General features: G+C 33.8%; 3 protein-coding genes across 3 annotated transcripts; 2 read left to right on the top strand and 1 right to left on the bottom strand.

Annotated features, from left to right (window-relative positions):
• Positions 1 to 1,084: 1,084 nt before the first annotated feature.
• Positions 1,085 to 3,973, top strand: LOC123913982 (probable ATP synthase 24 kDa subunit, mitochondrial). Its single transcript, XM_045964935.1, has 7 exons — positions 1,085 to 1,240; positions 1,730 to 1,823; positions 2,084 to 2,228; positions 2,354 to 2,464; positions 2,633 to 2,779; positions 3,241 to 3,363; positions 3,700 to 3,973. The coding sequence occupies exons 1-7, from the start codon at positions 1,202 to 1,204 to the stop codon at positions 3,764 to 3,766; spliced, it is 726 nt and encodes a 241-aa protein (XP_045820891.1). The 5' UTR covers positions 1,085 to 1,201; the 3' UTR covers positions 3,767 to 3,973.
• A 1,134-nt stretch (positions 3,974 to 5,107) lies between these two features.
• On the top strand, positions 5,108 to 7,958 carry LOC123913978. Its single transcript, XM_045964930.1, has 2 exons — positions 5,108 to 5,504; positions 6,416 to 7,958. The coding sequence occupies exons 1-2, from the start codon at positions 5,214 to 5,216 to the stop codon at positions 7,724 to 7,726; spliced, it is 1,602 nt and encodes a 533-aa protein (XP_045820886.1). The 5' UTR covers positions 5,108 to 5,213; the 3' UTR covers positions 7,727 to 7,958.
• Positions 7,959 to 9,819: 1,861 nt separating this feature from the next.
• LOC123913980 (probable receptor-like protein kinase At5g24010) lies at positions 9,820 to 11,984 on the bottom strand. Its single transcript, XM_045964932.1, has one exon. The coding sequence runs from the start codon at positions 11,601 to 11,603 to the stop codon at positions 10,203 to 10,205; it is 1,401 nt and encodes a 466-aa protein (XP_045820888.1). The 5' UTR covers positions 11,604 to 11,984; the 3' UTR covers positions 9,820 to 10,202.
• Positions 11,985 to 12,514: the final 530 nt, after the last annotated feature.

Raw genomic sequence — 12,514 nt, 5'->3', positions numbered from 1 at the left:
TTTTACTTACAAGAGAAATGGTATAGTTTACACCTTTTACTAAGCTTACAAAATTTACAAGGTAGTATTTTTCATACTTCCAAACATATGGATGTAATTGTTTTTTTTTTAAAAAATGGATGTAACTATTCATCAATATAATATCAATGCTAATTAATACTAATAGCACGAAGTTGTTTTCTCCAATAAACTATGAAATCAAAATCAACCAATGGAATAGTGATAAGAGAGAAAAACTATAGTTCAATGGAGATAAAAGTGAATATAAAAATTGTGAATATTTCTGTACAATTTGTTAACACAATTTGAAACCACAATACTAGTAATTATATGTGAAAATGTTTGCTTTTAGGTTCATAAATTGTTTGATTTGTGTGGTTCATATAATGGAATACTTACATCAAACATTTTATGAGTATTAAAATATAAATTCAAAACTTATACTATAACATGTTCAAGAGTTCATGACTTATCTTGTAATTTTTTAATGGTTTCCGGCAAAAAATGATTATATGTAATTGTGCTATAACTATATGTGAACATCTCTTTCAACTTAAATTCAAAACTTAGTTCGTCATCTTGTAGGAGTTTAGTCCATTCTTTTGCTAGACCAAACTGTGCTTGTAAGTAGCCTAGTTTTATAGCACTAGTCGTAAACATATTTTTAGCTCTAATAATGTCATTGATATTTTTTATTTTGGGCAAACCTGAAACCACCATTTTGATCTCTGAAAATTAGTCTCTAAATATATCAAATTACAAATACATCCTTAATATATCATTTGATAGTAATTTTATGGACTAAATTGGCAAATAAATAATACATTTAAAGACAAATATGACTAATAAAAAAAATATTTGTAAATTTGTTTATAATTTTAATAAATTCAGAGACTATTATGGTAACGAATTACACATTTGAAGACCAAAACAATGATTCGCCCATTTTAGTTTTGAATAAAAAAGGGAAAATGAAAGAAAAAGAAGGGAATTAAGTGTAAGAGAAGGAACAAGAACCGTAGATTTTAGAATAAGCATCGAGACGAATCGAACGGCTGAGATAAGGCAAAACCTATTAATCGGGAATAGGGTGTACCTTCTCATTACAATAGAGCAAGCAAAGAGAGAAAGAAGAACAGAATCAGCATCAAAGTGAAATAAACAAAGAGAAAGCCCTAACCTAACCAAACGCATTTCAGCCATGGCACTCGCTTCTCGCATCGCATCCAAATCCAAATTGGTAATCTCTTCTCATTTCATCTCTTCCGATTGCATTTCATATTCCGATTTCTCATTTTGTTCTTCTTATACACTATTATCCGAATCTGCACAAATCTTGTTTTTTCATCTATCTGATTCTCTATCTCACTAATTGAATCAACACAAGTTTTGTAAAATTGAGATCATTTTTCATTGGATTTCGAGTGGTAAGATCTCATTTGTTATTTTATTTTGTCAAATTAGGTTATTATTTTACCCAATCGATCGGGGAAATCGCTTATTACAATAATCTGCATCTAGCTACAACAACTATTCAATAATCTCTCATCAGTTATATTAAGTTACATTGCAGTCGTTGAAAATGAATAAAATGACTGGATTTAATTTTATCGGTTGATATGAATTATTTGTTTATTAACTCAACTGTGATGGTTTATGTAATCCACCTACTGATTTTTTTTTTTTTTTTTCATATCGAATTGTGACCAATTATCTACTTTTGTTATAGCTCTATGGTGGTAGTCAAATGCTCTCTGTTCCGGTTCGACACTTTGCTAAAGAGTCTGGGCAGCAGTCTGGCCTTCCTCCCCTTAAGGGAGACCGTGAGTTCTCCTTTACTTTGGAATTGCATTTTTTTATATATATTTTATTTGCTTTATTTAGGGTATTCTAGGAATTTTGGTGTTTGATTCAGTAGTTTGATTTTTTAAGTTGTTTGTCTCTGGCCGTGTTTGTTCAACTTGAGTTGATTTATGTAAAAGACGAAAAGAAACAGGCACTTTGATTATCGGTTGAAAATTTGTGTTTTTTTATCTGAATTTCTGAATTCTGACAATATATATTCTTTGTTGAATGTTAAAAGAGATGCTGAAGAACATTTATTTGGAAGTGAAGAACAAATTTGAGACAGCTGTCGGAATATTAAGGAAGGAGAAGATCACCATAGCTCCAGAGGATCCAGCTGCTGTTGCTCATTATGCTAAGGTCATGAAAACAGTCAGAGAGAAGTGAGTTTCTCCTTTACCTTATTGTTTTTATCAGTCTTTCTACTTGGTATATTGCCGGTTTATATCTTGTAATCTTTCAAACATTTTATTTTAGTTTTTTACAATACTTCAATTATGATTTGCAGGGCAAACTTGTTGTCAGAGTCCCAAGATATCTTAGCCACCATCGATATAGAGACACAGGATATTCCTGATGCTCGAACTTATCTTTTGACCTTGTCGGAAATAAGGACCAAGTGCGTGATGTTCTATTCTACTCTCTCCTTTTCAAACTTTTGTGCATGCATGTTTTATATACATACAAGTGAGAGAAAAGGCGGCAACATGATGCATACATCCATTGCTTCAGGATAGTTCAGGCTCTAGTCACATTGCCTCATATATTTGTGTACATTCTTTTTCAGGAGAGGTCTTACAGATGGTCTTGGAGCAGAGGCTTTGATGATCGATGCATTGGACAAAATTGAAAAGGATTTGAAGAAACCCCTATTGAGAAATGACAAGAAAGGAATGGACCTTCTTTTGGCAGAGTTTGATAAGATTAATCAGAAGTAAGTTCATATTCATATTTGGTGATTTTTAAATATTACTTTCTGGTGTAGTTCAGTATCCTCATTCTATTGAAAAATGCTCATTTTATCTTATGTAAGTTATGTTGTAGAGGTCTAGAGGAGAAGGTTTTTTGTGATAAAATATACCTGAGTCGAAGGAATATGTCAATTGACTCTTATAATATACGAAGCTTTATGTATTTTCTTTCTTTCCAAATATTGCATTCTGTGGCTGCTGCTTGTTTTGTGTGGGTGGTGTGCTGTTTTTGTTTGAGATTCCATTTGGTTGTTTGAATGCCTGCATTTTTTTGGGGTATATAAATGCATACTTCACTAGTGTGCATTCTAAAATGCTTAATGATTCTCTTCATTTGAGCAGAATGAATTACTGGGTTATTATTACTTTACTTATTTTGGTTTTCCTCTTGTCGTTTTTTCACCCTTTGATGGTGCCATTGTAGACTTGGAATTAAAAAACAAGACTTGCCAAAGTTAGAAGAGCAGCTGGAGCTTAAAATTGCCAAAGCACAGCTGGAGGAGTTGAAAAAGGATGTTGTCGAGGCAATGGAAACTCAAAAGAAAAGGTATTACTCATAGCACCGTTTCCTTTTTGTTTTCTAAGAGGCAAATAATTACTCACAGCACCATTTCTAACTACTGTATTTTTCCGTTCTCCTGCATTTGTAAAATTAACACCTTTGATAAGTGCCGTGATACTTATTTTTATTTTCTGCTTGATTCCAAACCTCAAAGATAGTTAGAATATGTGAATATTACATGGTGACCAATTGATTTGTCGGAAATCGGACTATTGTTTTATCTTCTACGATTAGAGACACTTTTACTCGTCTCTCTATGAAGTATGTAAAAATTTTAAACCATTGTATGATTAATTTTATGTTGTCTGTTTGCCATTTCAGGGAGGAATTCAAGGATGAGCCTGAGTCAGTTGACGTCAAAACTTTGGACATCCGGAACTTCCTTTAAATTTCTTCAACATATTTTTATATATTATAAAATATTGCATTTGGATAATGGTGAGGCCATGTTTCTTCAATAAGTAGACACCAATGATTTTGAAATGCAACATTGAAGCCAGTTTGAAGATTCTTGAGTTTTCAAGTTCTTTTTTATTCCAATTTCCTCATTAAATCTGGAAGTTGAAGTAATCCAATGTTCTAAATTTTATTTTGTTGTTTCCCGGATTTTTCTTATTAATGTGACAGATGTTCCCAATTTTGATTGCATGAATCTATTCATCGATCTAGGCATCTATCATTTCAGTATTTAAAATGAAGTATTTGATATCCCGAGAGAGAAGATTGGGATGGTCACATTTTGCTTCATAACTTGTGGATATGATCATCAAGAATGATGATTATTTCCATTTGAAATCAAATTGAAACCGTGTTTATTCAGATATAATATAATCTCTGCATATGCTATACTATTGGAAAGGATCCTCTTAAAATATTGCAGGAAATTTATACAAATTTTGCGCTATCAATAAATCACAACTTATCATGTCTAATCATAAAGTAGTTATGACACACCCCAAAAAAAAAAACAGTTTATATAAAAAAAAGTAACTGTTACGAATAAAGTTGTATTATTAAAATAGAAAAAACGTTTTATGAATAAAGTTAAATATTTTTAGTGATCTAACAATTATTGATTGATAATTTTTTATTCAATGAAAATGTTTATGAATTAAATCCATATTAAAATGTAATATATTGCATAAAATTCTACTCGTACAACAATGAAAAACAAATGATGAATTAAATTAACTAATTCCCGAGAAAATGAACTCATGTTCACTTGAAAGGTAGTTGAATCAAGATAAAAAAACAAATTAAATGTCTACTATTGAGTATTGACTCAAAGATTAGTCTCATGATGAGAGACACAAATGGTCTAAGCTGCGAAGATATAATGAGACGCCCACGATTGATCTTTCTTTCATCTTATATTATTTGCACAGAAAAATATACTATTAGAAAATATCTTTCATATGGAGATAAAAGGCTTAATTAGTAAAATGGTCCCTTAAAGATATTTTTGGTTTCAGATTGATCCCTTAACGAAAAAAAGGTCCAAATAGGCCCCTTAAAGAAAAAAAAAGGTCTGAATAAGTCCCTTAAAGACATCTCTGTTAATTAGTTTGGTCCCTAAAAAGAGGTCTGAATAGGACCAAACTGATTAACAGATATGTCTTTAAGGGACCTATTCAGACTTTTTTTTTTTAAGGGACCTATTCAAACTTTTTTTTAAGGGACCAATGTGAAACCAAAAATATCTTTAAGAGATGATTTTACTAATTAAGCCTAGATAAAATATACAACAAGAAAATATCTTGGCTGTGTCTCTTGTATGGCTAAGACATAATAACTAGTGTTACCGTTTGGTTAGTTAGTTATTCTACAAACATACAATGTTGTTGCAACTTCATCTTTCCACACCCGTGGTTCATACAAGGAATCGATGCTATGTCTTTTCTCAACACTACTACCACCATCTCTCTTCTTCTAACCTTTTTCCCTTTTCCTTTTCTTCTCCATCTTCAATCTCATTCACTTCTCATTTTTGTCTTCCTTCATCATCAACAACCGTCGACTCCACCGTCACCACCGATGACCCGCCGGTCAGGTTGGTGGCTATTGTTGGCCATGGAGCTGTCAGCCCTCTAAACTCTGCTTCTTGGGAACAAGTCATGCTTCACACTGTTAAGTATCCTATTTCCTTCTACCTCTCTCATTTTGATGGTGTCTTTGTACTTTCTGATAATTAAAACAACAACAACAAACAAGTACTTATTATCTATAAGCTATTTCTACATAAGAAAATAATATTGTTAAATTACTTTCATATTATTATTAGTTGCAACTTGCAAGTTATTTTTGAGAGCTTATTGAAACAAGTTGAAAATTGTAAATGATATAGACTCAGTTTGGATAAACAACTTATACTAAAAGTGTTTATGCATAAGTTATTTCTAAACTAAAACATAAAACAAGGTTTACCTTTTTCCATAGAAGTTATGAACTGTTTTTATAGGCTATCTTAAAGAGCTTATAGAAATAACTTATGGAAGCTGTTTTATAAACTCTCTTAAACAATCTCACAAATGTTTATAGGTCAGTGGATGAGATCAAATAAGTCAACACAAACAGAACCATAAACATCAATAAGCTATAAATGCATATAGTGGAATAATGAGACATATTTTATTGTGTGGGAGTAGAAAGAGAAGGCTAGTCTAATATAAGCATATAAAATAGTAAAATTTGAAGCACATAAAGTTCAGTTTCTTACTTAGTTAAATTTTAAGGCTAGTCATATTTTATTGTGTTGGAATTGCATGATTCATAACCGTTGTAGCCCCCATTTTGCTTTATTTAATCCAGTGTTTTTGCTTTTGATCTTTTATCACTACTTATTTCTTCCAAATTTTCTTGGACTACAAGCAGCTTTTGCATTAATTTAGAATGTAAAGGGTTGTAGTCATTGCAAAATTCTTTTAACTTCTCTTTTCTTATAAGTGTTTATTGAGAAGCTTATCCAAAAAGGCTCATATTAACAGAGTTTTTTTTTTCTTTTTCCTGTTTGCTGCTCATTGCCATTTAATGTTATCAGGCAAAAAGATTGAAATGGGTCGATGAAGGGTATGAACTTCTTGTATTTACCGACGAGTGCATTCAATCTAATGAACAAATGGCCATGAGACTCGAGAGAGAGTTACTGAAGGCTGATATATTGGTGATTGTTGCCATTACAAACCAAGAGTCAGTTAACTGGATTAAAATCAGCAGCAAAACTATTGAAAATGTAATATGTTTTGACTCGTCAGCAGATTTGAAGAACAGATTAGGAGGCTATGATATTCACAATGAAGTGAGAGGAAGTATTTTTGGAAAAATATTGGGGAGTTCCGAGTTAGATAAAACTAAAGACTCAAATGAAGTAGTGCAAACTGTATCCGAAGCATGGGATCGACGTAGTTCTGATGATATACGATTCTGTTTGCTATTGTTAATCAATGCTTATATAAGGCCAGTTCCAATATTGAAGAACTTGAGAGCAAAGGGTTTCTCAACTTTAAACTGTATGTTGACGAACTGCGGCCGTCAAGTACTTAATTGCTTGTTGGATCCTAATTGTAGAAAAGCTCTTCAATGTTTAAATAAGTGTAGTCCTGTTGATCAAGTGTGTAATTATCGATGTATCGCTTCATACGAAAGTGCAAATCTGGAAGCCTTTTCACTTTGCGTGTTACAGAAAAACAACTGTCTTGAATTGGAAGCAGAAGTCCCTACCAAGCCATATGTGCCTCCAATGGTTGAATTTCGCGGGCAGAACTTGAGTCACGAAATTGCAGAAGATTTGTTCGTTGGTTGGTTAGGAAGTTTGCAATGGAGCTGGCGTGTCGTAGCGGGGCAGAATCCAGCGTATGATCAATTCCCATGCCAATATCAGTTATTTTATAGAGGAAAAGCAAAAGGGTCATTTTGGTATGAACCGGTTTTTCAGGTAAAAACATTTGAAGGCCAAATGGTATGGAGAAGAAGAAAATATAGGGTTAAGAGAGGTAAGATGGTTGGAACATTCTATTTCAGTGTATTAGATAATGGAGTGGTTTCAAATGAGTTTTGGACAATTGTGGATGTAGCTGAAGATCTAAGTTGGGGTTTGTTTCACTATCATGGAGCTGCTAGAGCTGCAGGGCAGTCTTATACTGGGGCAGTACTTGTTAGTCCAGATGGAGCATTTCCAAATGAAAGAGAGAAGAAAAAAATAGTTGCTGCATTAGATAAATGTGAAATCAAAGAGTGGGAGCTTTATTTTGTCGATAATTGTTCGTGCATTGATGCTCCATTGGGAACTCCAGAGGGTTCAAGATTACATGCTGTAGTAAAAATTGATGATCCAAATTGGATTCATGTCTGAAATTCTCATTTTGGCATATCCTCTGATGCAATATTCGATGCAAGTTAACTTGTTCTGTTGCTCTGGTTATTGTTTAATAGCATTCACCTTGTTATCAGGGACTATAATCAAATCATGTATATTCCAGTTCTATGATGCATGTTGAAATGCAAACTTGTAGATTGGATCTCTAAAATATATCTATTTCAGAAGTGATTCTGTGAATCAAACATGTTTAAGAACAAATTACTTACCGACAGAGTCAAATTTTCAACAGGTATATAGAGGTAGAATTGATGTGTTCACTCTGCGTTAATTTTCAACAGCTTATTCTTGTGTTAGCATTTTACCGCTCACCACTCAGCGTCATACAACATCACAGGTCATGTAGTTTTTAACACAAAATTTTATCTTAACGCCTTCTTCAATTTCAACCACCCCACTTGAATCTGATAGTTTACATCTCTCTATTTCTCAGTCATTTTGCACAATATACCCAAGATATCTAAATTGTAACATGTGGTATGATATGGCCTCCAACATTAACCTTGAAGCTAGGGCTACTTCGCCTTTTGTTAAACATATATTCCATATAGTCTATCTTACTTCTACTCAAATAGAAACAGTATGCTTCTAAAGCCTGTCTCCAAGCCTTTAACCTTTCATTTATTTCCTCTTTCATCTCGCCACATAGGACTATATCATTTGTAAAAAGAATGCATTTCAATGCTGGCCCTTGAATATGCTGCCAAAGTACATATATTAATATGACTAAGGTAAAATGAAATGGACATAAAGTTGACCATTAGTATTGTCTTATAGTTATTAGAAAATCTTGTGGCCCTGCATTCTCACACTAGTTGTGATCCCCTCATACATGTCCTTCATAGCTTGAATATGGTCAATCCAGAGCTCTTTCTTTTCTAGGAGGCACCACATCAAATGTTTTTCCTAATCAATGAAAATCGTGTGTAAATCTTTTTTATCTCTCTGATATTGCCTCAACACTCTCGGTAGCTAGTAAATTGCTCCTACGGTCGACCTCTTAGGCATAAAACTTATTATATGGCTAATAAGTTTGATACCTCTAATTGCACAATTTTATATATCTCCCTTTTTATCAATCAGATTTGAAGTGCTTCTATCCACCTGTCCGTCATTTTCTTTTACCTTGTAACCTCGTTAAAAAATTGTGAGCCAACTAATATTGAACCCAAAATAAATCAATATTACACCTTTGTCGCTTGGTATATTGACAAAAGGAGATACCATGAGCGTGGTTATTCCTAAGAACACTCCCATTCCTGTCAAGATCATGACAGAAGAAAGATGCAAGACAAGTGTAGATAACCAATTTGGTGTCTCGATTAATGTTTATGAGGGTGAGAGAATAAGAGCTAGTGAGAACAACTTACTGGGTGTGTTTAGTCTCGTAGTTCCTTGTGCTCCTCGCGGCCTTTGTATCAAAGTATGTTTTGCTATAGATGTGGATGGTATTTTAAATGTTACTGTTGAGGAAGAAACCACTGGGAATAAGAAATAGATTACAATAACAAATAACAAATGAAAATAGAAGGTTGTCAACCGAAGAAATTGAGAGAATGATCCAGGAAGCCGAGAATTTCAAGGCTGGAGCAAGTTAGAGCAATTAATGCTTTGGAAGATTACCTTTACAAAATAAGTAAATTAATGAACGATAATAGCTTTAGTTCCATACTGACTCTTGGAGACAAAATAGTGCTCAGTTCTGCCATTATGAAGGGACAAAGTTTGATTGTTAACGATGGCATCCAACACAAAGAAACATGTGTGTTTGTGGACTTCATGAAAGAGATTGAAAACATCTTTGAAACCACGTTGAACAAGATTAACAAAGGTTACTTACTCATATGACAAAGTGGTTTGAAATATTTTAGTTTTTCTATTTGAGTTTATCAATTTCAGTTTCCTCATGTTTTGTATATTTCAAAAGCTGCTTGTTTTGTTTGTCTGGTTATATTTTTTTATAATACATGATATATTGGCCTTGTTATAAAAGTTAGACATGTCTTATCATATCGCGGCTTCCTTCGTCCTATAGATTCAAAGTGGTCATACCATACCAAAACATATAATTTGGGGCATCAATAAACTCATTACTACTCAAAATGAAAGTTACAAAATCATGTTCACACTTCAAACAGTTACAATGACGAAAGCAACAATATTTAAAAACAGAGCAAAACAAAAATGATTGAAACAAAATAATGTAATGGCAAAAGTTATGCCTTAATATTTTGATATATAAACAAGTAAGACAACTTAGATATATTACAACAATCCCTAACAAGTAGTATTAGTTGAGCTTTCAAACTATGGCATCCATCATGGCTTCATCAGCAGCATGCTCTTTCGTGTTTCTCTTTTCTTATCAAAACCAACAAGATGGATAGATTTGCAGATATTCTACAAACAACCTATTTACTTGCAGATTAAATATTGCCAATCTGCTTTTTTCTTAACCCTTTACATTATTTTCAGATAAATTCACAGGCAACCTTGACCATGATACAGATTCCCTCGACTCAATAATCCTCCTACGAATCACTATGGATAAGCTTAACACAATGCATACAGCAGCCACCAAAGTAAGGAAAATACCAGTATTTCCTCTTGACCTGCGGCTCTTGAGAACAAAATCCGCACAAACATCTCCATCAAGACTCTTGTGTGTATTGTTCAACTTCATAACCTCAACTGCATTCAACATACCATCAATGACATGTGGAATGCTGCTCTTTGAAGGACCTATAGTAACACTCAAAGCCCCTATACTGACATCTACGTCGACAACAAAGTCAGCATAGAACGGGGAAGCCAGTGAATCTGTAACTAGAGAGAGATCCAAATCTTCCAAAGCCAACTGACCATTCACATAAACATTGAAATATAGCAAACGCATCGAAATGCTAGCAATATCACAGAAATGCAACCTAACAAGGTACTTATATCCACCCACAACTGGAAACACCCAAGTCATATTAACATTAGGCACAGAATCATTCTTACTTCTAATCAACCTAGCAGTGTTATACACATTATCAGGTCCAACCTCGCGACTAGCACCTCCAACCCGATAGTTGATCCTACCACCAAAGTAATATTTTTCAGACCCAACACTTGATATGAGGAATTCAAAATCAGGAACCCAAGTCCTCCACAAGGAATCATTAAAAGGAGTAACTTTAGGACCCCCAACAGTTACTCTATGCACAACTTCAAGAGCTTGATTATTTAAACCATCAAAACTCTTCAAATTCCCTGAACTCAAATACTGTGCTTTTTCAGGAACAAGGTCTTTAGGTGCAGAAATGACCTCAATAGCATTGACAAAAGCCAATTTGGAATCTTGATTTGGCACAAACACAATCACAAGCTTTTCAGATTCAACTAAGATAAGATATTCAACTACCTTAGGGTTTGTTTGACAATCAGTAACAAAACGGGTAAAATTACTCAAAACAACATACCCATCAACCAAGATTTGAAATTGAGCACGACCCAGGTCGAGATTTGAGGAATTGAAGGCATGAAAGTGAAAACGAATCAAGTGGGTACCTTTGTCTTTAATGGGGAAAGAGTATTTGGTAGGTTTAGTGAAAACCCTAGCGGTGTTGTAGATTGGGGGTAAATTGGGAAGTGGGTTTTGGTTATTGATGAAAAGGGGACGGGAGGAGGTGGAAAAGGAAGGTTTTGAGACGAGGTCGCCGGTGAAAGGACGGTTTTCGTGGAGGGTGGTGGGGAGAGTGGAACCGGAGTTGATGAGGTAGTTGTCAAGAGGAGAGAAAAGGTGGGAGAAGACGGTGAGTGTGGAAAAGGAAAGGATGAAAAGAAGAGAGAAGAAGAGGTTGTTTTTCATGGTTGGGTTGTGTGGAAGATGGTGATGAATGAAATTCAGTTACTAATTGTATAATAATAATTGTGTGATGATGAGGAAGAAGAAGAAGAAGAAGATTGACTTGGCAAGGAAGATTCTAGTGGGCCCCACACGCTATGGTCTCACAACTTACAGCCTGGGAACCAATTTCTTTGATTCATTCAAACAAAGATGATTTGATGGTTCATACAAAAAATATTAGTTGTTCCAGTGGTGATTGACGCTTAACTTAGTATGGAAGAGCACGGTTCGATCCCCGAAACCGCGAGAGAGACTGAAATCACTAATGTCAAAACTGATTCTCAAACCAAATTAGATAATCCCGTGGACCGAATATTGGGATAAAAAGAAATAAAAATCATATTTCCTTCCACCTTCCTCATTTTGTTGGTGTCTTTATACTTTCTAATAATTAAGTGGTTATTAGACAACAACAAACAAGTACTTATTATCTACTATAAGTGATTTCTATATAAGGAAATAATATTGTTAAATTATTTTCATATTATTATTAGTTGCAGCTTGCAAGTTATTTTTATAAGTTATTTTTGAGTTTATAAGGGCAATTTGTCAGTCCAGATGGAGCATTTTCCAAATGAAAGAGAGAAGACAAAAGTAGTTGCTGCATTAGATAAATGAGAAATCAAAGAGTGGGAGTTTTTTTTTGTTGACAATTGTTCATGCATTGATCCTCCATTGGGAACTTAATTTGTTCTGTTGCTTTGGCTATTGTTTAATAGCATTCACCTTGTTATCAGGGGCTAAAATCAAATCATGTATATTCCAGTTCTATGATGCATGTTGAAATACAAATTTGTAGATTGAATCTCTAAAATGCATCTATTTCAAAAAAGAAAGTGATTTTGTGAATTAAACATGTTTATGAACAAATT

Source organism: Trifolium pratense, linkage group LG3 (assembly GCF_020283565.1).
Source record: "Trifolium pratense cultivar HEN17-A07 linkage group LG3, ARS_RC_1.1, whole genome shotgun sequence".
Taxonomy (NCBI): domain Eukaryota; kingdom Viridiplantae; phylum Streptophyta; class Magnoliopsida; order Fabales; family Fabaceae; genus Trifolium; species Trifolium pratense.
Note: the sequence above shows the minus strand (reverse complement) of the source record. Positions and strands in the feature narration are given on the sequence as shown.

Coding starts and splice junctions, on each gene's coding strand:
- LOC123913978 (XM_045964930.1), top strand. CDS start 5,214: ATGTTGTTGCAACTTCATCTTTCCACACCCGTGGTTCATACAAGGAAT. Junction 5,505..6,415: donor AACAAGTCATGCTTCACACT/GTTAAGTATCCT, acceptor TAATGTTATCAG/GCAAAAAGATTGAAATGGGT.
- LOC123913980 (XM_045964932.1), bottom strand. CDS start 11,603: ATGAAAAACAACCTCTTCTTCTCTCTTCTTTTCATCCTTTCCTTTTCC.
- LOC123913982 (XM_045964935.1), top strand. CDS start 1,202: ATGGCACTCGCTTCTCGCATCGCATCCAAATCCAAATTG. Junction 1,824..2,083: donor TCCTCCCCTTAAGGGAGACC/GTGAGTTCTCCT, acceptor GAATGTTAAAAG/AGATGCTGAAGAACATTTAT. Junction 2,780..3,240: donor TTTGATAAGATTAATCAGAA/GTAAGTTCATAT, acceptor GTGCCATTGTAG/ACTTGGAATTAAAAAACAAG.